This window comes from Cetorhinus maximus, chromosome 24 (assembly GCF_964194155.1).
Source record: "Cetorhinus maximus chromosome 24, sCetMax3.hap1.1, whole genome shotgun sequence".
Classification (NCBI taxonomy): Eukaryota; Metazoa; Chordata; class Chondrichthyes; order Lamniformes; family Cetorhinidae; genus Cetorhinus; species Cetorhinus maximus.
The window spans coordinates 30,624,533-30,649,662 of NC_135902.1; the positions used below are offsets into that span (position 1 = coordinate 30,624,533).

Below are 25,130 nucleotides of genomic sequence, written 5' to 3' on the forward strand. Positions count from 1 at the left end.
CCAGTGAGGAGTGGAGGCTGAGTCATTGAATATATTCGAGGCTGAGTTAGATAGATTTTCAATTGACAATGGAGTTGAGGGTTATGGAGGGCAAGAGGAAAGTGAATTAAGACCACATCAGATCAGCCGTGATTTTATTGACTGATGGAGCAGGCTAGAAGGTTTGAATGGTCTTCTGCTCCTATTTCTTCTTTGTTCTAAGAGCCGAGACAGGAAATATCAAGTTGTAAGCTGAGCTGGGATTCAGGAGAATGCCATGTTCTCCAACTAACTGGTTCACACATTGGTTAGGGAGGGATAGGAAATGGTACCTAGGGAATGGAGTTTGTGGTGGATGGCAGTGAAGACCGTGGTGTCAATTGCCACATTTAATTGGAGAGTATTTCTGCTTTTTCAACACGGCCTGAGGAACAGCATGTCAAATCAGTGGAGGGGTTGGGAGAGGTAGTGCTGGGACCACCAGTGTGCATGTGGAAATTTACCGTTTGTATGGATAATATTACCTAGGGGCAGCCAATAGATCGCAGCATGAATCCTTAGACTCCAGAAGTAATGCTAGGGGAGCATAAAAGAAGCCAAAGTAAGAATGGAACTGGGTAAAAGCAATCCCAGTTGGCCAAACGTTGGATGGTGCAGTGCAGCAGTGTCAGACTGCAGTCATTATGACTTAAACTCTTCTGGCGATGCTGCATACTTTTCAATTTTTGTAGCATACAGATGTAACAATACAAATTTAAGTTGCTTGATTTGATTTTTTAAAAAAAAGATCTTTGCACTGTTTTCCTGGAGTATATCCTGCCCCAGATGATATTTGATCTAGCATCACCTGATTTTTTTTCCCCCCACCCCATTCCAACACCAGAGCCCAGCTACACTCAACTAAAACAGCAATGAGAATTATTTCCATTTTCAGTCAATACTGAAAATGAAAAATCATGCAAAATAAATGAAATGTGCTCAAATTTTGCTTCCTTTTCACCCTTCCAGTCCTGGACTCAAACCTCCCACTGCATGCTAATAAATGAGATTATGTTGAAGATCCAGGAGGCCAGTTTAAATTTGAAATCTGTACTAGCTTCATACATACTGATTTTCAGTCATTTATCCTCCTCATTATACCTTATCTCTAATCTCAATGCATGGCAGTCTCCATCTTTCAATGTTAAATAACACTCTGTTCTGGTCCCCTGGGTGACTGTCTGTAAAACTTGCCTTGTCTGCAATCCCTCTTTAATTATTTCCTAACAGATGACTAAGTAACTTTAATGCCATTCTAGCTCAGTTTAACAAAATTGTTTCCCTTCTCTCCTTTGCCCATTGCTAAGTAATTATTGCATTACTGCCTTGATTTGTATAATCAATTATACAAATTAATTCATTACAGAATTATGCAAGCATATTCTAAAACTTCTAGAATAAATTCATCTGATTTTGTACACTTCAGCCTAATGTATATTAGAATGAAGAAGTACTTTCTGGTTAAGCTCTCTTGTACTATTGAAGGAAAGATTCATTAACATTTTTGGATACCTCCTTGGAAAGTCACTTATAACCCCTCCCCCTGGGCTGGCAAATATTTGAGACCAGTGGAGAATTTATATTGGCTATAGTATCTAGATTTTATCTTAATACTTTTGGCAAAATGAATTTCAATCTGATTTTTTTCTGTTTAAAACGAGTGTTATTTCTCCATTGTTTCCCCTCAGTTTAGGGAGAGTGCAAAAGAGCTTTATGAATATGAATGTTGCTGCTGTTCAGAATTACATTCTTGAATGACTAGTGCACCATTTACCAGAGACCCATTTCTACCACCACATTGTTGACTGGAATGTTAGTTATTGCATTTGCATGTTGAGAATTAAATATCATCTCATTTCTCACAACCTGCCCTGCCACACCTTTACTGCAACCAAATCTGGGCCTCCCTGCATTAACTGGTCGGTACATTCAACAGTAGTCTAGTAAAATGTAGCACTGCATGAAACCAATGTGCGTGTGAGAACAAAGTGAAAACTGTATTATCTGTCGCACATTGTTTCAATTGTCATGGGTGGAATTTGTCTTAATGTCTGCGATCAGTGTTTTGTGAGAGGTGTGTATTCTTGGTTGTCCAATTTAAATAATCCCAGCAGCAAGTTGTTTGAGTTAAAATAAAGGTTATTTATTATCCCCCTCTTGCCCTGGAGGTTTAAAACATCTCTCGCACACACACTCCCTCATCTAAAGATTAGGTACAGGTGAAGAAAAGAAAATATTTATAACTGGAAATTATTTCAAGCTTCTTGTAGCAGGCCTGTAGGTTTTTGGATGATTTGATGGTCTGGCTGGGGTGAAGGCCTCAAACAGGATTCTCAGTAAGCTGAGGGACTTTTTGTAGTTGAATTGCCAGGAGGCTTGTTCTCGGGAATTTGAAGCCTGAACAGGTTGGAGAGAGTCCTTCTCTGACTTAAGGTATGGCTGCTTAGTTGACTGCAACTGGTTTGATGGCTTCCTGATGGGGTGTCTGCAGAGCTGATTTCTTACAGGCAGCAAACATGGCTGTCTCACCCATGTGACCTGTTACAAGTCCAAAGTCCTTTTCCAAACAAGGTGTGTTAGGCTGATGAACATCCTGTGTCATTCAAGGCCTTTGTACTGTGATGGCCTCTCATTTTGAGCACAATGGAAGGTCAGTGGGATCCATTTCACATTCATCTAACAGTTTTGCTTTCACTGGGGACAGGTGAAACATGGCGATGAGTTGTCTGTAGGTTTTGGCCCATCCTTTTAAACAATGAGATGTGTAAATCTGGCTGAGGTTCTTTCATCCAGGTCCATACTTAATTAGGTATTGGCTGCAGACCCGACTGTTTATAGTTCAAATGCCAAAATTCACATGGGATGATGCAGCCATCTTTGTTTGCTTTTAAAATGTAACATTAACATATTTGTAATATCATGCCCAGTACAGGTATGAAGATAGCAGTAATTCAGAATTTAGCTTGACTGAATGTTCCCAGATGAAATAGTCGTTTGGCAGTACAGACTTTAGTATTGCCTGAAAGCAACATGCTATCAAGCTTTTCATCTGTACTGATCAGAATAGCTCGCAAGCATTTTCCAACTGTAACTGGCAACAACAATTTTTATACTGCATGAGTGCTGATTGGACTATGTCTTGCCTTGGTGAATGAAGCATGGAACAGTGAACTGCCCAGCTTTGTTCAAATTCAGACCAGGCAGGTCAACTCTGGTCAAGGCATTGCCCTGGGGAATGAACCAGAGAATAACAGTTTAAAAAGTTGCAGAAGCTTAAACCAAATGTGGACATGTTCCTTCTGATTGCAAAGGACAGGGCCCTGTATGTGAATATGTGCCTTCTAGCATGTGTAGGTGAGGCACACTACAAGCCTGAATGATCATAAATTGCTTTTCAGTATAATTCTTAGTGCAATCAGGATTGTTCAGGTCTTGTCCAATAGTGGAACCGCATCTAATGTCGGGCACTGTTTTGAGTCTCGCAAGTGCAGGCTGGTTGGGCACAGTTAGCACTTGATTTGATGTCTGGCTTATATACCTGGCATCACATTGCTGAAATTCATATGCCGCATTGTTCATTTATGTGATAGGCAGAACATTTCCAGATTATGAATGTACTAGATCTTAGAATCTCAATCTTGAAGCAAAGAAGGTGGCTATTTGGCCTGTGTGCCCATGCTGGCTCTTTGTAAAAAAACTGTCCACTTTCTGGCCACAGCCAGCTTTTTCCCCTATATAACTTCAAAGTTGTCTCAGGAACTTTCAAAAGGTGTACTATGAAATTCAATTGTCACCCTCTTGAGTAGTGTTCTCACCCTCTACAAATCTGTACACCCCCCTCTTGCCAGTTAGCTATGATCTCTGGTTACTGGCCCATTTGTCAGAAAACTCTCTCTTCCTTGCTCCATGACGCCCCCTTTAATTTTGAATACCTCTTGAATGTCCCTCAGACTTCCTCCCTGCTCTAAATCTCGGCTTCTGCAATCTCCTCATACTTGGCCATTGTCCTGGTGAACATTCAGTGTATCCTCTCCATGAGGTGTGGTGCCCAATGTGTTACACAGCACTTCAGTTGAGGTCTAACTAATGATTTTTATGAATGTTTGGCATGGTTTCCTTGCTTTTGTATGCAATGCTGCTATTTATAAAACCAAGTATTCCATATACTTTAACTGCCTTATCAACTTGCCCTGTTACCTTATTTTAGGATTTGTGAATATGCACCCCCATCCCTCACATCTTTCTGCCATTGTGTCCCCTTTAAGATAGTACCATCTAGATTATGCTGTACCTCCTATATTGCTCATGAAATGTCACATCAGTTAGCCACATTAAGTTGCATCTGCCATGTGCCTTTCCATATGGCCAGTTTATGGCTTCTTGTAGTCTGCTACCATTTAATATTTAATACATTGCGAATGACATTTGAGCATAAACATTCTCCTTTCTCAGTTAGCTCTGGATACCCTGTTTTATGGGAATATGCTTGGCACGTACTTGGAACTATCCTTGCCTTGAAGCCCTGTTTATTGCCCATTTTCCTGGCCAATCTGTTTCTATTTCATCTGTGCTAGATTCCTGCTTAAACCATTAAATTGGCTTTCTTACAGTGAGTAATTGTGCATTTTTTTCCTTTCTGCCCTTTTCATAACTTTTAACCTCATTATATTATGGTCACCTATTAAGTAGATGTTTTCACAGGAACTTTCCCATTTGACTGACTTCATTTCCCCCAGAAGTAAATTCAGCACTGCTTCCTTTCTCCTTGGACTAGATTAAAAGCTCTCCTGTATACATTGAGTTCTTCATCCTCCTTTTTTTCTTTTGTCTATAATAGGTTAGCTATTGTACTAGTTGATGGTACTTATCAGTTAGTTCAGTATCCTAGTGTTTGCTAATTCCTGTAGTCATAGAAATGATACCATCATTCGTAATATTTTAATAGTATTACGGAGCTGAGTAAAGCTTTAAGCTTACATCTGGAGTCCAACTAATTTGTCTTCCATGTAGTTCCTGTAATTGCAATGAACCTCTATGCAATATTTTCGATTATAGTCATGCACGGGTGTCTATTTGGGTAGGGGAGGGGAAAAGAGATGAAATTTCACTGCCTATAGAAAATGCATATGACACTTATTGTACAACAGGAAAAATGCGAGGTGTGAATTTATTTATCCAAATTTGGAGCTCCAGTGTGGTGCAGCATTACTCCTGGCTGGCAATGTTCCACCAGCCTTGTGGGTGGTGTTTTTGTATTTTAGAAAATGAATAAATATAATTTTATTGGTTAAAGTATGATGCTTTCTTGCTGCTTCTAACCTCCTGAGGGTCAAATTCCTGCTCTGATATGGATTCTAGGTGGTGGAAGCTATTTGGTATTTTGTCTCGTTTGTTGGGTTTTGAGTTTTGGGAGGTTGGCTCGATGCGTTTTGAGGGAGAACTATGAAATTACCTCTGGGCTAGGACATGGGGCCTCCTTTTCTGCCCCATCCGTCCGTCGTGGTAGTGGGATAACTTTGTTTCCCTTTTTCCCTTGCCTCTTGGTTGTTCGCAACACGAGGTGTATATGTTTTAGAGGGAGTATTTATAAATTAGAGCGTTGACACTTTAAAGGATAGACACACAACTGTCTTTTTGGCATCTTTAAATCAAAAGATAAACATTAATTCTCTCAACACTTGGAATGTAAACTCAATGTAACAAACATACAGACACACAAGATGGCTCATGACACGTGTTTAGGTTATTAACAGAATAACAAGAAAACACAATGTGCTAACAGGCCTTTTAAGATGCAAGTGTTGCAGGCCTCGGTTTTTTCACGTGGTTCTTTTGAAGATAACTTCCCTATGAAGTTGTGGCCAAGCTTTGTACAGACACATCTTGCAGGTGAAGACAAATTAATCTCCCTCCCTCTCCCAGGGAAGACTGTTTTGTAATAGGCAGGGTTTTGTTGTCTTTCTGGCGTAGTCTCTCGTGTCCTGTTTGATCTCCAGACTACCCCTGAAGTAACGTTATCGCTAGGCAGTTTTGAGCATGTAACCACATTAACACTATTCTCTGTGTGGATCATAGGAGCCATGGTTACACAATGGAAAATGAACGGTGGCTGTTCAGACCTGCTTGTGATAAACCTGGCTTCTCCATAACTTAGGGTTTGAGCTCTCAAACCAAGTCTGTGGGGCATCATTGAATTTGACTTGCTGTAAATATCCAGACGATGGAGCTATAAATTCATAAGTAACTTCATATCCAGAATGCCTTTTCAAGGGGTGGGTACTTCATCCGTGACCTTTACATTTTTAATGACTTTCCAGAGACCATGAGTTAGATTTGTGTGGAAATCTCAAGGTCACCTGACTCCCTGGATTCCATCTTGGGTTGAGAAGGAAATTGTCCATATGCCATTCTTTATTAAAAGCAAAAATGCCCATTGTCTCCTCATAGGCATATGATGTGAGCATGATCATCTTCTGACTAAGATTTGCTAAAGTAGCAGAGATTGAAGTTGTCATTTCATCGAGCATGTTGCCTGTTATACTTATTGAACTGAGCCATTGGGGCATCCTTTTCTGGCATTGTTCTATCTACAAAAGATAATGAATGTGCAGCAAGAATCTATTTTGGATGAGATGTCTTCATATGACACACCTTTGGCTGAAGAGGCCAATCCTTCAGAGGCAGATTCTAAAATGGAGTGGTGTTTTGGGTTGTTCTTGGCATTGATGTCTGCTTAGTTACTGGGGGTGCACACAAGCCCACAGATGTTGCCATTTTCCTCTGTCGTAATTGGGAGTCACTGGACAATTAATGTCTAGGCCTCGTCATGCTTGCAAGCATCCTTGAAACAGAGCTTTGGGTGTACCTCTGATCATTCAGCTCTGGCTACCTCACCACCATATAAAAATACACCATCCTTAGGTACATGATAGTCTTCCATCTTGCAGATGTGCTCGAGCCAATGGAGCCACCTTGAGTACTAACAAACTTAGGAGCCCTTCCTTTGAGGAGACTGCTGTATTGATGGTCACCTGCCAGGATCTACTTGTAATGTATCACAGACATTGTTCATCTTGATCGCTTTAAGTTGTCCATCTTTCACAGCCATACAGCAAGTACTGAACATGGGTATTAGGGTCAACTTGATGATGTCCCATGCACATTTGAGTCTGCCAAAGGTGGTAGCTGCTTTCCCTGTGCCTGTCAAGTTCTGGGTTGAGACAGATTGCCTGTCATCATGGACTCAGGATAACAATTTGCTAACCACCCCCAGTTTTTAGGGGGGTGGTGGAGGGGAGGTGTGTTTAGTGTGACCAGGGGCAGAGATGTGATACCTTGTCCCAGGGCCACAATTGTTTATGCTTCTGAGTTACAGGCATGGGAGAGATGGTCTGAGTTTTTATAGTTCAATTTCCATGTGCTTGACTAGTACAGCATTAGCGTGGTGTCCTGTAATCAGGACACAAATGTGTCTTTGAATTTCAATCTGGATTGTAGAGCTTGCTATCTGACCTAGTGTTCAAGTAGACTCCTTCCATATCTGCAGGGAAGGCAAAGGTTAGGAGCATGGTGAAGATGCCAAACAGGTTGTGTGTGGGGGGTTGTTGTTGCTAGAACACTGTCACTCCATTCTTCACTCAAACAGTTGGAAGTGAAGCTATCAAATGATATTGTGCAGTGCACATTGTCATGAAGGAGAGGATGAGAATGAGGAGCTTTGGATAGCCAATTTCCCCCAAAATCTTGAGTCCTGCTCTGCTGACTCTGTCAAATGAAATCTATGAAAATAAGGTAAAGATATACCCTGAAGCACAGTAGGGTTTCTGTGCTGGCACATCTGCTATGGACATTATATTCTCCACATGTCCGCTACAAGCAATATTGGGAATCCTCAGCCCAGTAATTTTGGATACAAATGTCTAGTACATTACTGCCACAAATTTTTGAGCAATAAAAAGACCACATTCTCCAGCAAATTGAAGCAATAAACTGAATCAAAAGACATTGTCTATTATCACAGACGAATTGTACATCAGTGAATAACTTTGAACTAAAATAATCCAGAAGGAAAGCAAATCCAATTAAATTGCTGGCTCAATTTGATTTTGATTTTCCTTGCGTCACGAAGTTGAAACGAGCCCTGTTCTCCAACAATTCTTTCCCCATCTTTTTTCATTCCCACTTCCCACACTGGTCATCCTGTATTCTTGAATGAGCTCCTCCAATAAGCTCCTAGTAAGACCTGTGGTGCAATAGGAATTGGAATGAAATTGACAAACATTTAATTCACAACAGATTTCACCTCATCAATCTTTAGTCTGATCTGAATTCTGGCTCCTGGGGTGAAAGCCAGAATAAGCACAGATCTTGAAAACAGTGGTTCCCAAACTGTGGTTTGAGTGAAATGTTTCAGGGGGGGTTCTCAAGGAAATATTCTGTAATGGCTGAAGCAAAAGTGTCTGCAGACACGGTGGACTCAATTAATTTGACACATGTACAAATAAATGAATGTAATAATTGACCATCTCCGGAGGTTCCCCAGCATCACAGATGCCAGTCTTCGGCCAATTCAGTTCACTCCATGATATCAAACAGCTGAAGGCACTGGCTACTGCAAAGGATTCTGCAATATGTTTGAAGGCTTGTGCTCCAGAACTTGGTGTCCCTAGCCAAGCTGTTCCAGTACAGCTACAACACTGGCATCTATCCAATGTGGAAAATTGCCTAGGTATGTCCTGTACACAAAGCAGGACAAATCCAACACAGCCAATTACCACCCCATCAGTTTACTCAATCGTCAGTAAAGTGATGGAAGTGGTCAACAACAGTGCTATCTGGTAGTACTTGCTCTACAATAACCTGCTCACTGACACTGTTTGGGCTCCACCCAGGGTCACTCTGCTCCTGACCTCGTTGGTATTCAACTCTTTGTCCATGTTTGAACCAAGGCTGGTGAGTTGAGAGTGACTGCTCTTGACATCAAGGCAGCATTTGACTATGGCATCAAGGAGTCCTGGCCAAAACTGGAACATTCACTCCCCCCTCCTCCAACTCAAGTGGCAGCAGGACTATCTGCAAGAAATCGCCACCTGACTTGGAACTATATCGCCATTCCTTCAGTTGTCACTGGGTCAAAATCCTGAAAGTCCTTAACAGCACTGGGTGCACCTAGACCACATGGATTGCAGTGGTTCAAGAAGGCAGCTCACCATCACCTCGAGGGCAATTAGAGAATGGGAAATAAATGTTGGCCTAGCCAGTGATGCCCACATCCCATGAATGAAGTAAAGAAAATTTACAAATGTAAGCTGAATAAAAGCAACACCAGCACAACTAAGCTATTTGGTTTTTATTTGCATTATTTAAACAGCTGTCGGTTTGGTGCTCACCAAATGAGCGAATACGTTCCATAACACAACTGTATAGTGCCTTGAGGACCAGAGCCAAGGCCTGTGTAGCTGCAGTACAGTCCTTCAGTTGGTCAGTACTCAGACACTGTTGCTAGTGTTGTTCTGCTGTAGTGGGATGAGTGAAATGTTCCATTTATTTGCTTGTTTGCATTGTTTTTTATTTTAATTATGGTGTAAAATAATGGACAAGTGGCTGAAAACCAGAAATGTAAGGACACGAGTCGAAGCTTAATCAGTGAGTTACGAAAGTGAAATCCTGGAACAGTGTTGCTGTTCTCATAATGTAATTAAATGTAACAGTGTAATACAATTATTTATTACATTAATTCTCTCTAAGAAGTGTCATTAAAAACTTTATTTCCAAGGTCATTGCTTTTATAACATAATCTAAGGGAGAAAATCCCTGGAAAATAAAGGAGGGGGGGGGGGTTGAGATTTGGCATTTTCATGAAAGACGTTTGAGATGTTGTTTCGGAACGACTGCCCTAAAGCAACACTATATATTTGCAAAATATGACAGCATTTCCTCATTACGGTTTGGTCAGGATTGTGGTTGTGGCAGGCATGTGAGTGGCTAATAAAACATACATGTATAATATTCCACAGACAGACATTTTTGGTTCTTGTGTTGGAATGGTGTTTGTAAAATGCAAATGCTGCTGTTTTTAAGAGTTGTTTTGAATAAATTAACGGAAGCATGTCCTCCTCCCTCACAGATAAAATGATTGCAATGTTTTTTAGACTAAAACACAGGAAGTTCTAATCTATTCATTTTTTTTTTCTCTGCTGAAACAGCAATTGTTCGCTCCTCATTCATGTGCACCGGGCACCTTTTTTTCTGGTTAATGGTTTCTAATAACTTTTGAATAGTATAATATCACCTGTTCCTGTGGTAATCTTCTCCCCTAAACCGTTCATGCCAATCTTTTAAGAGGCAAGTAAATTTCTGCTGCTAATGGCCTTTTAAGCCCATTGATAAAATTTTGATTTGGGTAGCACTGGCAGTCTTTTGTGAGGGGAGGGAAAAGTGAAACATGATTAATTCCAATGGAGATCCTATTTTAAAAAGCTGACCTGTTGGTCTTTTTTGTTTTTACACGTGCATGGTAACACAAGATTTGCTCTTCTATCTAGTTATTTTTATGGCTATTGGAGCAAAATAACAAATACACTACTTTTTGGCCCCTCTAGTATGTTTATTCCTCCTCTGAGTTTGTAGCTGATCTCTGGCCAAACTCCTCATACCCGCCCTTTGACCCAAATCAAGTTAACAAAAATCTATCTCAAATTTAAAATTAACAAGTGATCTAGCATCCGTTGCAGTTGGCAGAGATCTAAATCTCTAATGCCTTTTTTTTTAGTGTTTCCTAATTTCATTTATTTAGCCCCACTTTTTAGCCTCCTAGTCCCATTCTGTTTCCCTACCCCTGCATTGGAAAAAGGGTAGATACAGCTTTGGTTCAAACATGGACAAAAGAGCTCAACTCCGGAGGGGAGAGAGGCTGCTTTTGACCGAGTGTGGCACCAAGGAGCCCTAGCAAAACTGGAGTCGATGGGAATTGGCAGGGGGAACTCTCCATTTGGTTGGAGTCATACGTAGCACAAAGGAAGATGGTTGTGGTTGTTGGAGGTCAGTCATCTCAGCTCCAGGACATCACTGCAGGCGTTCCTCAGGGTAGTGTCCTAGGCCCAGCATCTTCAGCTGCTTCATCAATGACCTTCCTTCCATCATAAGGTCAGAAGTGGGGACGTTCACTGCACAGGGTTCAGCACCATTCACAACCCCTTGGATACTGAAGCAGTCCATGTCCAAATCCAGCTAGACCTTGACAAACCCAGGCTTGGGCTGACAATGGCAAGTAACATTCATGCCACACAAGTATCAGGCAATGACCATCTCCAAGGGAGAATCTAACTATTGCCCCTTGATGTCCAATGGCATTACCATCACTGAAACCTCCACTATCAACATTTGGGGGTTACCATTGACCAGAAACTGAACTGGACTCTCCATACATGTACAATGGCTACAAGCAGGTCAAAGAATAGGAACCCTGTAGTGAGTAACTCACCACCTGACTCTCAAACCTGTTCTCCATCTACCAAGTGCAAGTCAGCCGTGTGATGGAATACTCTCCACTTGCCACTCTAACAATGCAAGATGCTTGACACCATCCAGGACACAGCAGCCTGCTGGATTGGCATCCTATCCACAAACATTTGCTCCCTCCACCACTGATGCACAGTGGCAGCAGTGTGTACCATCTGCAAGAGGCACTGCAGGAATTCACCAAGATTCCTCCTTTTTTAACAGCACCTTCCAAACCCACAACTACTACCATCTAGAAGGACAAGGGCAGCAGATCCATGGGAGCACCACCACCTGGAAATTCCCCTGCAAGCCACTCGTCATCCTGACTTAAATTTATTGCCGTCCCTTTACTGTTGGCGGGTCAGAATCCTGGAAACCCCTCCCTGACCACACCTCTGGGTGTACCTACACCACAGACTGCAGTGGTTCAAGAAAGCAGCTCACCACTTCCTCCTTGAGGGCAATTTGGGGATGGGCAGTAAATGCTGTCCTTTCCAGCAACACCACCACCATTATTTTGAATATGGCATTACTGCAGTTCTTAACGGGTTAATGGTGGTAAATAAGATTTGGTCACCTGATGTCTGATTTTTATTTAACTGCCAGTTGAACCCAAGCATGGAATGCAGTATATGTAATAAAATTATGGCAGTATGCAAAATCAGTGTTAAATAAATTTATAATGCTGTAATAATGAGGTACACATTTGTTGAAGCTTTAATACCGAATGATTTGGGCTAAGCACAATACAATTGGGTTACTGCTACAGATAGGTTTTGCCTTGCATCATTTAATCACAGTACAGTGCATTACCTTCCGGATGTCTTCCGGACCATGACAAAAAGCTTTCTGGTTTGTTGTGAGCGGTCAGCAATTCGAGCTGCTCCCTTTTTAATTAATTAAGGCCATGTAACTGCTGGTCATTTGGTGACTGGCTGCAATTCAACAGGAAATGCAATTTGACTGTTGCTTTTGTTTGGTTTTCAAATTAAATTGGATCCTCTTTGATATAACTTGTACCAGGGAATTTGTACATGCAGTAGTTCAGTAACAATTCTTGTACAAAAGAGCTTTTGTGAATGTAACATTAAAAATGAGCTGGTGTAGGCCATTCAGCCCCTCAAGCCTGCTCTGTCATTCAACAAGATCATGGCTGACCTGATCTTGGCCTACTTTCCTGAGTCTAATATATGCTGCAGTGTTCATGGTTTCAGTGCTTGAGGATCTTTCTAAAATGACTTTGTTAATACCCCTCCCCAGTTGTGTAGTTTTTACATAACTTCAAAAGCACTGAAAGATAGAATTCTATCTTTTTCATTGTCTTAACCCACCTCCGTTGAACATTTTGGGGTCTTTACTGTCGCAAATGGACATTTTGGCTCTTGCACCCTGGGCTTACCTACAAGCACGAGGCTAATTTCCAATGTGCCTCCCTTGGGTCTTTTGAGCCAATGTAAATTTTTGTTTTGATATGCCCCATATTTCTTGTATTCCTGGCTGCAATTTTCCAAGCTAACCCTGACTCTGAACTGAGCTTCATCCTTCTCTGCTCTTCGCTTCCCTTCAGCTAACACTGGACAGTCAGGTTTCAGCTGATAACTAGGCTCAGATAATTAACTTTCCTACATATAATGAACACGTTATGCATTTTGTTACAGATAGGGGGGGTTAATTTAATTTATACAGCCTTAATTTCTCCATTCACTGCCTGTCTGTAAGCAGGTATTTTTGGCTTTTGATTTCCCCTGTTTTATAAGTGGTGGTGTATTTTCCCCAACGCTTCAGTTTTGCAGCTATCCAATTCTCTACTACTAACCCCGCAACAAATTCTAAGGTAAAATAAGAGGATTGGTATATTTTGCATGCATGGTTTTGCAACATCCACCCTTTTTTTACACTCATACAATAAGAGGGATAAAGGAAAGAAAGGGGTACAGGGCAAGACCACCATAAAAATAAGTTTTGGTTTCTCATTGAGTCCAGAATTAAAGTCCACTGGCATATTCCTTCAGAGGCTAGTAGGCTGAAACTGTTGCAGGGTCATCTGTCATCCCAGAAACAAGGGCCTCCATGATGGAAGAAAGCACATAAATGAATTAGCCTTGAAGGCACAGATACAGAAGTTCCAATGTTGCTGTAGTTCAGTGTAGATGAGGGCCAGGCACTTGCCCTGGACAGAGCTCGCTCTGCTGCTACCTGTTAGGCAGAGTACCATTTTAGCATCTGGGTTCAGTTCCACACAGCAATATTACAGGTTCAGTTGGCCTGGGAAGTCATCCACCACTACTACTGGGTGTTGGACAAAGGATGTATTTTCCCAGGTCTGGAATCTTGAGGTATTTAATCCTTTGCAGACATGCTGTCTGCATTGGCCAGAGCTCTTCCTTTAGAAATGTCAAAAGGGGGTTGGTGCATTTCTTTGGAATTTGATTCAGTCACAGAGGGTATTAGCACCTCTTTAAAGATAAGGCCCCTGCTGGTTTCTGAAGGTTAGAAATTCCTGAGTCATGGCTAGTCAAGGCAAAATAATTTTAAGTAGCCAGGTTGGCATAGATATTGTCATGAAGCTATTAATGTGTATAATATTATTGGAAATTATTTTTAAAAGTAGAGGGTTATGGTCATGAGGTAAGGGGACCACTAAAATTGATTCATGAGAAATCGAGTCAAAATTCAAATGATTCTCCCTGGTTACATATCAAATTTCAGGGAAAGATTGAACAGAGCATGAGTTGGCTAAGGAACATTTAAATATATCACGGCAAGTAATGAAAATGAAGGCAGACAAAGTGACAGCTCAGTTTGTTTCTGGAGAGAGAGTTGTTACTGTACTAAGTGATTAATTAAATGCAAGGTTTAGTGGACCTTACAGGATTGAAAAATTGCGTGAAGTGAATTATTTAATACTCTAGATAGAAGAAAGAAGCAAAGGGTGTGTCATATGAATATGCTTAAGTACTTTAAGGAAAAAGAACAGAGGTATTGGTGTTGGTGGATGATGAGAAAGAAGTGCAGGATTCTAATTGATTTTTTCCACTAATCAAATTGGATAATGAGAGTGTGTTTGAAAATTTGAATGAAATAGTTATCTTCCAAGCAAGTGTAAAATTGCAGTCACACAAGCCTATTTGTGGAAATAAGTTGGAAAAGACACATTTAGCTATACATGATGTATGTATAGAAATACCATCTTCAATAAGGCAACATCCTTATAGATTAAATCCAGCAAAGTTATCACAAGTACAAAAAAATGATTTCTTGCTTCAAAATGATATCATTGAGCCCAGTTGCAGTAACTGGAGTTCACCTATTCTACTGATACTGGATGGAACACAGACAATCAAAAGGCGAATGCAGTGACTAAAACAGATTCATATCCCATACCACAGTTGGAAGACTGCATTGAGAATGTGGGACAATCGAAATTTATCTCAGATCGACTTGTTAAAAGGATATTAGCAGGTACTGTTATCAGAGATCAAAGGAGATATCAGCACTTGTTATGCCAAGTGGATTGTATCAGTTTAAAGTCATGCCATTTGATATGAAGAATGCTCCTGTGACATTTCAAAAGACTGACAAAGTAATTGCAGGCCTAAGCAATTGTGCTGTTTATATTGATGAACTAATAGTTTTCAGTCTTACATGGGAGGAGCATTTACAGCATCTGGAAGGATTATTCTCTGGATTCCAAGAAGCTAATTTGATGAACTTGGCTAAAAGTGAACTTGCAAAAGTGCAAGTTGCGTATCTAGGCCATACCATTGGGTATGGCAAGTTGGCTCCAAGAGATGCTAAAGCCAAGGCTATCATGGATTTCCCAGTGCCTACAACAAAGTGTGAAGTTAAGATTTTCTGGGCATGAGTGGTTTTTACCAGAGGTTTGTACCAAATTTTAGCTAAGTGGTTGCTCCACTGACTGAACTGTCAAAGAGCCAGAAGTTTCAATGGACACATGTCACAAGTCATTCAACAGTTTGAAAACTCTTAACTATGACAAGTTTTGGCAATACCCAATTATGCCAAGCAATTCAAGATGGCCATTGACGCAAGTGATATAGGCACTGGGGCTCCACCTTTACAAGATGATGACACTGGAATTGAAAAACCAATGGGGTATTTTTCATGGAAGCTGAATGTACAAAAGAGAAGATATTCAATGATTTCAAAAGAGGCTTTGGATTTGGTGTTAGCATTGCAGAATTTTGAAGTTTGTTGCAAACAATTCATCAGAAACCATTGTTTATGCAGACCATAACCCTTGGAAAATTTTGGACAAATTGAGAGAAAAGTGCAAGGCTTTTCAGATGGAGTCTATTACAAACGTTTTAATCTACAGGTTATACATATTGCTGGAAGAGAAAATCTGTTCGCAAATGTGTTACCAAGAGCTTGAAGCTTAAAGGAAAATTGGACATTTAAAAAAAAAAAAAAAATACCTGGACACCGATTTCTGATACTAACGACGTGTGTGTATATTATGCTAATGCATGCATCTGGTAATATAATCGTGTAATAAGTATAGGAGAAGTCAGTCAGATGGGTTATTAAAATGAAGCAGTCTTTTAGAATTATGACAGTTCATTTTTTGATAGGGAGAGGAAGTCATGAAGCTATTACTACATTAGTATTATTGGAAATTATTTTTTAAAAGGGTTTAGTCTGTGGGTGTCTTAATTGGATTAAAGCCAGCTAGCCTGAGTGCTTTGTATGCTAGTTTTGAGATGTAAGAGAGGTAGAGTGCATTTGCATTTTGTTGAATAGACCATTCAAGAAGGAGTGAAATCTGACACCTAGCTAGCAGAGACCAAGCAATGTTTATATTACTAATAAAATTTGGTATTATGAAAGGGGTTTTATTGTTAGAGGTGGAGCTCAAAGGGGCTGGTGATACAATGAGAATTTACATTCAATGAGATGTGCTGGATATAACCAATAGCAGTTTTGTGTGCAGGGCAGAGGCAATGTAAGATCAGAGCCTGTAAGCCTAACAATGTCAGCAAAGGAACCAAAGTGAAAGGAACCTCATTTTGAATTTAAGGTGAAAATGCTTTTGCCTGGTGTCTGCTTAGTCTGTAGGTTGTTGTTGCCATAATGGGGATTAGTTTGGGAATTTAACTTTTGATAATTTGTAGCCATGTGTATTTTTAACTTGTGTAAATTAATAAATGTCTCATGTAAGTTGATATAAAAACTCCTTGAACTGGTGGTCTGATTCCTGAATTTAGAGCTGCATCTCAAACATACTACTTTAAAATATAGGTTATGACAGTTGTTTAAGCTTCCCCTTTGGGATTTTTAAATAGCTCACTCAGCTTTACCAGCTGCTGGGGCATAACAACGTACATATATTTTCCTCTGTCATCTGGCTCGTACAATTTTGCTGAAAATTAGTTTTACTCCTCCCCTTAAGCATGTAATCTGAAAACCAGTTTGAACTTGCCTTGCAACATTCATGAAATTTGGGTTGTTTGTTGGTCTGTCTTTGCCCACTGCTGGGTTTGCCTATTGGGATTAAATGGACAGCCAACAAGCCAAAATTTATATTGACCAATACTTTGGCTTTGTCAAACTACCTACTTTTTTACTTTAACCTTTACTTCCCTGGTCATTGTGGGGGGTGGTGGAGGAAGGAACAGAGGGATAAAATTGGCTTCAGGTGTGTGTTTTTTTTTTAAGAGTTGATCCAATAAAGAAAATTTCAGACCATTATTCTCCAATTCTTCATACTGTTTGCCTAATTTTAGAAAATATCTGCAATTTGGCTAATAGTTTAGAAATTATATTCCTGGATGTTGAGTGACAGCATTTTCTGTTTGTTTTTTTGTTCGTTGCAGGTTGTAGCAAAGGACTGAACTAGGGGGGGAAAAAAAGAAATGACATTTTCTCATTCCCAACAGTTTCAGGTTCTTACTAAATTTCAAGCTTAGAACTTGACTAATTTGCTCTGAGGAAGGGTCATACAGACTCGAATGTTAACTCTGTTTCTCTCTCACTACAGACGCTGTCAGACCTGAGTTTTTCTAGCATTTTTGGTTTTCACTTCAGATTTCCAGCATCCGCAGTATTTTGCTTTTGACTAATTTGTGCATCGTCTTCCCCAATTGTACCATTAAACTTAATCAAAATCAAACACTAAATTACGTTGCAAATACCATGTTACAGTCCAGAAATTTCTAGGATTCTCATCTACAAATCTTAAACATTGAAAAGCAAAATCGTCTCACAGAAATTATTAGAAGCAGGAATCACAACAAGAATAGTGATGTGCTGCCAACAGCCCAGACCTTCAGGTTAATAAAACTTCAGTTAAGGAAACACAAACATTTAAACCTGCGGTTCCCAAACTATTTTCCAATATGACCCAATTTTAATACTTGAATTAGTGTGACATTAGACGTCAACAAAATGAAGCATATAATTATTGAAGTTTGCATGTTCTAGATTGTCACTAAATCCAAAAACAGTCGCGGGCCCTCAGTGACCAGCCTGCATTTGCCTCCCTTGTGCTGCTGTGGGAAACCTGAGTTTTCTTATGTAAACATGTACTGATGTAACAGCATTCCTGATCAGAGCTTCCATAGCTAATCAAATTGTCCAATGCCGAGTTCACTTTGTGGTCGGTTATTTCCCACTACCAGGATAATACGAGGGGATGGGAGATTAATGTGATTTTATTTCTTGCAACCCCATTTGCTGCTTGTGACTTCATTTTGGGGTCATGACCCATGGTTTGGGAGCCAGTGGTTTTAAACCAGAGGTGCTCCACCAGCATTAAAGTCATATTGATTGAAAAACCTACACCGAAGTGTTTATAACATTTTGGTTGTACTAAAATAATGAGACAAGGGCAATATCTGCACCAATAATTTCAGTTGCTAATGCATGTACGTGTTTCAATGAAGTAAAGGAGATGGCAGCATAGTGGCTGTTACTGGACTAGTAATCCAGAGCCTGGGCTAGTGACCTGGGTATAAAAGTTCAAATCCCACCATGGCTAGGGAGTCCAAATCAATTAATTCAAACTTGGAATAAAGCTAGTTTATAGTTATGGTGATCATGAAAGTATTGAATTGCTGCTCAAAAGTTGGGGAAGGAAATCTGTCATCCTTAACCCAGTCTGGCTTTGTGACTCCAGATCCCCAGCAATGTGCTTGGCTCTTAACTGCCCTCTGAAATAGCAAGCTGCTCCAGTTGTATACAAGATGATGGCCCTCCTTCACTTCAAGGGCAATTAGTGATCAGCGATAAATGCTGGCCTTGTCAGTGCTGCTATGATTTGTGAATGGATTTTAAAGTGCTGAGGTTAAAATGTCACTAATGCACAATTTAAATCCAAAATATATCAGGATACTTTAGTACATCAGGAGACATATTTTGTTTAAACAAAAATCTTGTGCTAATTATGGTGTACTTAAAATGGGATGGTTTGGTAAATATGCATGTAGTTCAGTCAATCAAGCAGTTTCAAATTTTGGAAGATTTTTTTCTAACAGGCAAGACTCAAGATGATTTGGGGACATAGTAGTTCAGCAATTTTACCACTAATCCAGAGGCCCAGGGTAAAGCCTTGGGTTCAAATCCCACCAAGGCAGCTGGTGGAATTTAAATTCAATTAACAAAATCTGGAGTTGATAACTAGTCACAGTGGTGGTGACCATGAAACTACCATTGTCATAAAAACTGATCTAGTTCACTAATGACAGTTAGGGAAGCAAATTATACCATCCTTACCTGGTCTGGTCCACATGTGACTCCAGACCTACAGCAAATGGTTGACTCTTAACTGCCCTCTGAAATGGCCTAGCAAGCCTCTAGGCTCAAGGGTAACTGGGGGTGGGGCAACAAATGCTGGATTTGTCAGTGATGCCCACATTCCATGACAAATAGTAATTTTCATGTATTATCAATATTCTACCTGTTGTCTTTATTTCCATTTTATTTATTGTTAAAGGACTGTGCTACATGCATTAATATGTAGTTGCCTGACCAGCCCCAGCCCTAAAGGCCTGCATTGACTTGGCTACATTGACTTTCAGTACATGTAATCCTTGCACCCTTCATTTTATTAATGTCTTTTTTTTCAGATGACCTAGTTGATGAGTACCGTCCAGGCAAGATTCGAGGCAGCAACTACGAAAAAACACTGACCAGAGAAGAGCTGGAGGCAGAACAACGGTATGTTTACCAGACCAAATTGCAACTTGAGCTCAATTCAAATTTTAAGCTCAATCAAATTTTAAGTTGTGCATGATTTTTCCTCAGTTGCCTTGCTCCCTTCCCCAACCACCTTTAGTTAAAATACCGGGAGTTTATTTGTTTGATCTTTCCTTTCAGTGAAACTTTTACAGTGGAGGTGAGTATTTGAAGTTGCTTTTCAGTATGGAACTAATAAATGTTTATTAAGTTGGTCCATGATGGACCAAGTTTCTTGCTGCATTGCTTTGCACCAGGGTGATACCAAGTTGTGAAGTAGATATTTAGGGAACAACTTTTTTTTGTCAGGACCCATAGCTCTTGGATGTTACATAACCCATGTAAAGACTTCAATTGTGAGTAATCTGTGACATGTGCAGGCAGTTTTTTTTATGAAACGCTATCCACGGGCGATTGGTGGGTGTGTAGCCTGTTCAGCAAGAGGACTGCCAAAACGGGTATGTGGAAAAACTTGTAGATACAAAGCTAGATTTGTTAATAACTATCCATTCCAGCTAATGTTTTTGCCCACCTCTTTTGTACTTGATCAAGAAAGCAGTACAAGTTGGATGATAGGAAATGTAAAATAAATCGAGTTGCACTCAGTTATGCCGGGATAAAAAATTATGACAAAAAACTGAATTTCTTTTTTTGTGATCTGCAAGTTGATTTATTAGAAGTTTCCAATTTGAAACTTTATTGTTTTAACCACCTGAACTGAATAGACCTTTACAAGCTTGGTTACCTATCTTTTTTTATGGTTGGGTTTTTCACAAATAACTGACTAAATCATGACCTCTTAAGTTTGCAATGACCCTAGCTATAATTGGCATTCAGATTTTGCTAGTTGTGTGTGCACAATGCTTTTAATGGGAAGCTGAAGGGCACCAATATATATTGTAAGGTGAGGAATGAATACTCTTGCCGATTTTTAGTTCTCATGTTCACCATGCTGGAGGTGTTTTAGGTTGACGTGTGCTTAATGGAACTTCAGATTTTCCCCTTTTATTTAAAAAGAGGGAAAGGAAAATGACAAGATGAAACTTACGGAAGAGAATTACTAACAGGAGTGACTTAATTTATGAAGCAGCAAAGTTGGAGTACTGAGGAGTGCCCATTTTTCCTTCAGTTATAATTTTCCCTTATTCTAGTCTTGCTCTCCTTGCACACCTTGCACAATCTCTCCTTCATGTAATATTTTGCCTTTTCACTTTGTTTTATGAAGGGATTGTGACCAAACTCCTTATTTTAAAATTGGCATTCCAGCAAAATTAATTTTACCACATTTGTGCTGAATAGATGAAATTTGTTTTATCTTTTGTAGTTCAGTTGTAGATTAAATTACACCTCCTGCATAATAAAAATGCAGATCTAATAATGCAGCATAATATAGAAGTCACTCAAAGTTCCATTTGCACCAAGTCCACTTACTGTCTGTATAAATCTCAAGATATGGCCATTCTGTATGCACATAGATTGAGTGCTGAACTAACACGAGCAGATATGTAGCATGCTGCATGGGGCCTCAGGTGTCAGTTATTAGTGTTTTTTGCTCTCCGTGATCGTTGTGGATGAGGACTTTCGCATGTTTTCATTTGTGCCATAAGCTTCCAGAATTGATTATCAATTGTTTCTTGAATTATCCAAGGATTTTTTACCTTCACTGTTCTATCTGGAAGATTTTTTTTTCTTTATTCTTGGGATATGGGTGTCACTGGCAAAGTCGGCATTTGTTGCTTGTCCCTGATTGCCCCTGAATGGAGCACTTGAGGGCAGTTAAGGGTCAATGACATTGCTGTGGGTCTGGAGTCCCATGTAGGCCATACTGGGTAAGGATGGCAGATTTCCTTCCCCAAAAGGCATTAGTGAACTAGATGGGTCTTTACAACAATTGAGTTTCATGGTCACCATGAAATAGCTGTATATTCCAGATTTATTAACTGAATCTAAATTCCACTAGGTGCCGTGGTGGGATTTGAGCCCATGTGTCCAGGACTTAGCCTGGGCCTTCAGATTAATAGTTAAGTGACATGATCATTATGTCACCATCTCCCCCTTGACCTTGGTGACCCAGAATTGGACATATTATGGAAGGTGTACAGTAATCTGAACAGAACACTAGCTTTAGCACAAATTTGACTTGTACTCCCAAATGTATTTGCTTTATTGATTGCTGTTCCACAATGGCTAGGTAGATTCAATGTTTAACAGAAAACCCTTAACTCTTTTCAACTCAGCTCATTAGTTGTGTTGAACTGTCTATGCATTTGTGTGCAACTATGAACTAAATTTGAATGAGTTTAATCTGCTATTGCTCTGCTTACAAATATGTCCAATACAATTTTTGTAGTTCCCAAGATATGTCTTCGGAGCTAACTGTTCCTAATTTTGTAGTGGCTGCAGATTTGACCAAGTTGCATTGTTTTGGGTGACTGATCCTTATTACCTAATTCCCCCACTTGCCATAATGTAACATCCCTAAAAATGTCTTGATGTTCAATGGCATTACCATTGCTGAATCCCCCACTATTAACATCATCCTTGGGATCGGTGGGGTGGGAGGGGGTGTACCATTGACCAGAAACTGAACTGGACTAGCCATATATACTGTAGTTACAAGAGCAGGTCAGGCTGGGAATTTTGTGGTGAATTACTCACTGCCAAAGCCTGTCCACCATCTACAAGGCACAAGTCAGAAGTGTGATGGAATACACTCCACTTGCCTGGATGTGTGCAGCTCCAACAACACTTCAGCTTGCTTGATTGGCACCCCATCCATCACCTTCAGTATTCACTCCCTCCACCACTGACTCAATGGCAGCAGTGTGTGCCATCTATAAAATGCTGTACAGCAACTCACCAAGGTACCTTTGACAGCACTGTTCAAACCTGTGGCTTCTACCACCCAGAAGGACAAGGGCAGCAGATGCATGGGAACACCACCACCTGCAAGTTCTCCAAGCTGCACACCTTCCTGACTAGGAACAATATTTCCAATTCTTCACAGTCACTGGGTCAAAATCCTGCAAATCCCTTAACAGCACCGGGTGTTCCGATAATACACAGACTGCAGTGGTTCAAGAAGGCAGCTCACCTTCACCAACTCAAGTAAAGTAAATGCTGGCCTGGCCAGCAATACCCACAGTCTCATGAACAAATATAAAAAATAATGCAAACACATGTCTGCTGTTCCCACTTCCTGATGCTTTCCATCTTTGAATCTATTGCGATCCATCCTCTAGTTTTACCCTCAAGCACTACCACTTGTCAGCTTAATTGCCTGGCTAATCATGTGGAACTATGTCAGGTACTTTTTGAAAATTTGGGTAAGTCACATTTTCAAACTTTTTGTACAATGCATGTGGAATGCCACTTCTACAAAAAAAAATATTTTTGGAGGCTTTTTTGGGAAGATCTATCCCATTCTGATTTTTGGCTGTCTAGCTGAATTGTCATACAGGTTAACTCTCTTGATTATCCCGGGACTGAAGTAAAGCAAATAGGTTTGCAGCTGCTTGTCCGCTTTGATACCCCTCATGAAAATTTGTACCATGTTTGCTAGTTCGTTGCTTCCTTATTTTTTGGTACCTGACCCTAAAATGTTCTTTTATTCACTTATGTACCTTTTTTTGTTCTTTATTGAGTTATTACTTTCCAATGTTTCCAATTTAATTTGTTAATCCAATTGTGGCCAGTTTTCTGTGCTTTGCTGATCCTTAGTATGTACCTAACAAACTTGTTCAGTATGATGCCTTTTTAAAGGGGTTCCACTTGTCTTCAAGTGGACTAGTGAGCAAACTCGGGCCATTTGCTTAAGTTCACTCACCTTTCAAGTTAACTTTTTGAAATAATATACTTGGCTGTTTGGTATTCCTGAATTATAAATAACCTCCATTTCCATCCATTCTGCAGTTGCTACCTCCACAAAGATGCATGTCTTCCATTTTCCCTTCTGTCTATGTCACTTTTTGCTCCCCCAATCTGCTGCAAGTGAAACCAGTCAAGCAATCAACTTCATTAATTCCAGCTTCTGACTATTTGGGTATTCCTATTTTAGATCCTAAATGCTGGCGGAACAACTTCTTTGTGAAAAGAGCTGCCACAGAAATTGTGGCAGTGCAAAGTCTGGCATCAGCCAGCTCTTGCCTTCCCCAGGATCAACATAAGAGCTGCACAACCTGAAGACCATTCTGATTAAATTTGGGGCACAAAGTATGGATTCTGGGGTTTCCTGAGTTAATCCCCAATCTTGTATTTAGTCTTCACTTTAGAATCCCATAGCTTTACCATCTTAGTGACCCAAGTTAATTTGACAATCTAAACTTATTTGCCAGAGAATAATTGGGTATATGTGCACCAGGAAGCTACAGTTGGTATTCAGTAATTTCTAAAACTCCTAGAAGCGGTCTTAATTTTATTCTGCTATTTAAAATTAGCAGGAATGTTACTTGGGTGCTAGTAAAAGCGCAATTTATTAAAAGCAGGTGTGAAATGACATTTTAACCAACATGCATAATTTTGTAAACAGCAGGAGTAGGCCTGCCATCATGCGCTGGGAGGGTGGTTTATTTGACCAAAGTGCAAGGGGATATCCAAGTCAGAAGCGCAAAAAAAAAAGTGGAGAACTTTTTTTTTTCTTTAGAGACACATGCAGCTCTGAAAAATAGTTATCTATTTAGTTTGCTGAATAGATTAGTTGTGTTAATGAAAGAAGGCTTTAAACATTAATTTTCTACTACTGACGCTGACAGTACAGCAGTTCTGCAATTTTGAAAGATGACTTGCAAGAGCTTCATGTTGAGATTTATGGGATTTGCCTTTTATTCATTAAGGACCATGAACAGTCCTTTTGTAAATTCCCTTTTTGAAAGATTACTAAACCTCAATTGGCACCAAGGCAATTAAATGCATTTTTAAAATAAATAAATAATTTGGACATTTTAGCCAGATTTCAAGTTAAAGCTGAAAATGGGCTGATTTCTGCATGTTTTTTAAACTGGATTCAATAATTATTTCAGGTTCTACTGTTTTCAAATGTATTTAGTTCAAATTAACTTATTGCTGTAGCGTAGATATATTAATACTGACGTTTCCATGATTTCAACAAAAAATTAAACCATTAAACATCCAAAATAAATACCCTGAGCAAATATCCTGCATGTATCTGGCTGTAAAACCTTGAACAGCAGAAGGACAGGTTAGAAAATTGTGAAATAATGGACATCGTAAAAACAAGGTATAGAAATGCCAACAGTGGAACTTCTGCCTGCCCATCTGGAATTATGATCCAGCCTGAGGATCATTTAAGTATTCAGGTAATCCATCCAGAAAAAGAACTATTTAACCCGATTCTCTGCTTTCTGTTGGTTTGACAATCCTCTGTCCAAACTCATATATTACCCCTAAAACCTTGT

The 25,130-nt window shown here is 39.9% G+C and overlaps 1 protein-coding gene across 4 annotated transcripts in view; it reads left to right on the plus strand.

Moving 5' to 3' along the window:
* The window catches only part of LOC144699743 (uncharacterized), a 124,277-nt gene that overhangs the window by 74,002 nt on the left and 25,145 nt on the right, over positions 1 to 25,130 (plus strand). For 3 of the 4 annotated variants that reach the window (XM_078570934.1, XM_078570936.1, XM_078570937.1), the window contains exon 3: positions 19,608 to 19,698. In XM_078570934.1, coding sequence (XP_078427060.1) covers positions 19,608 to 19,698 — 91 coding nt within the window. Of the gene's footprint in view, positions 1 to 19,607; positions 19,699 to 19,857; positions 19,877 to 25,130 lie in introns of all 4 variants that reach the window. The other variant, XM_078570935.1, reaches the window with a different exon arrangement.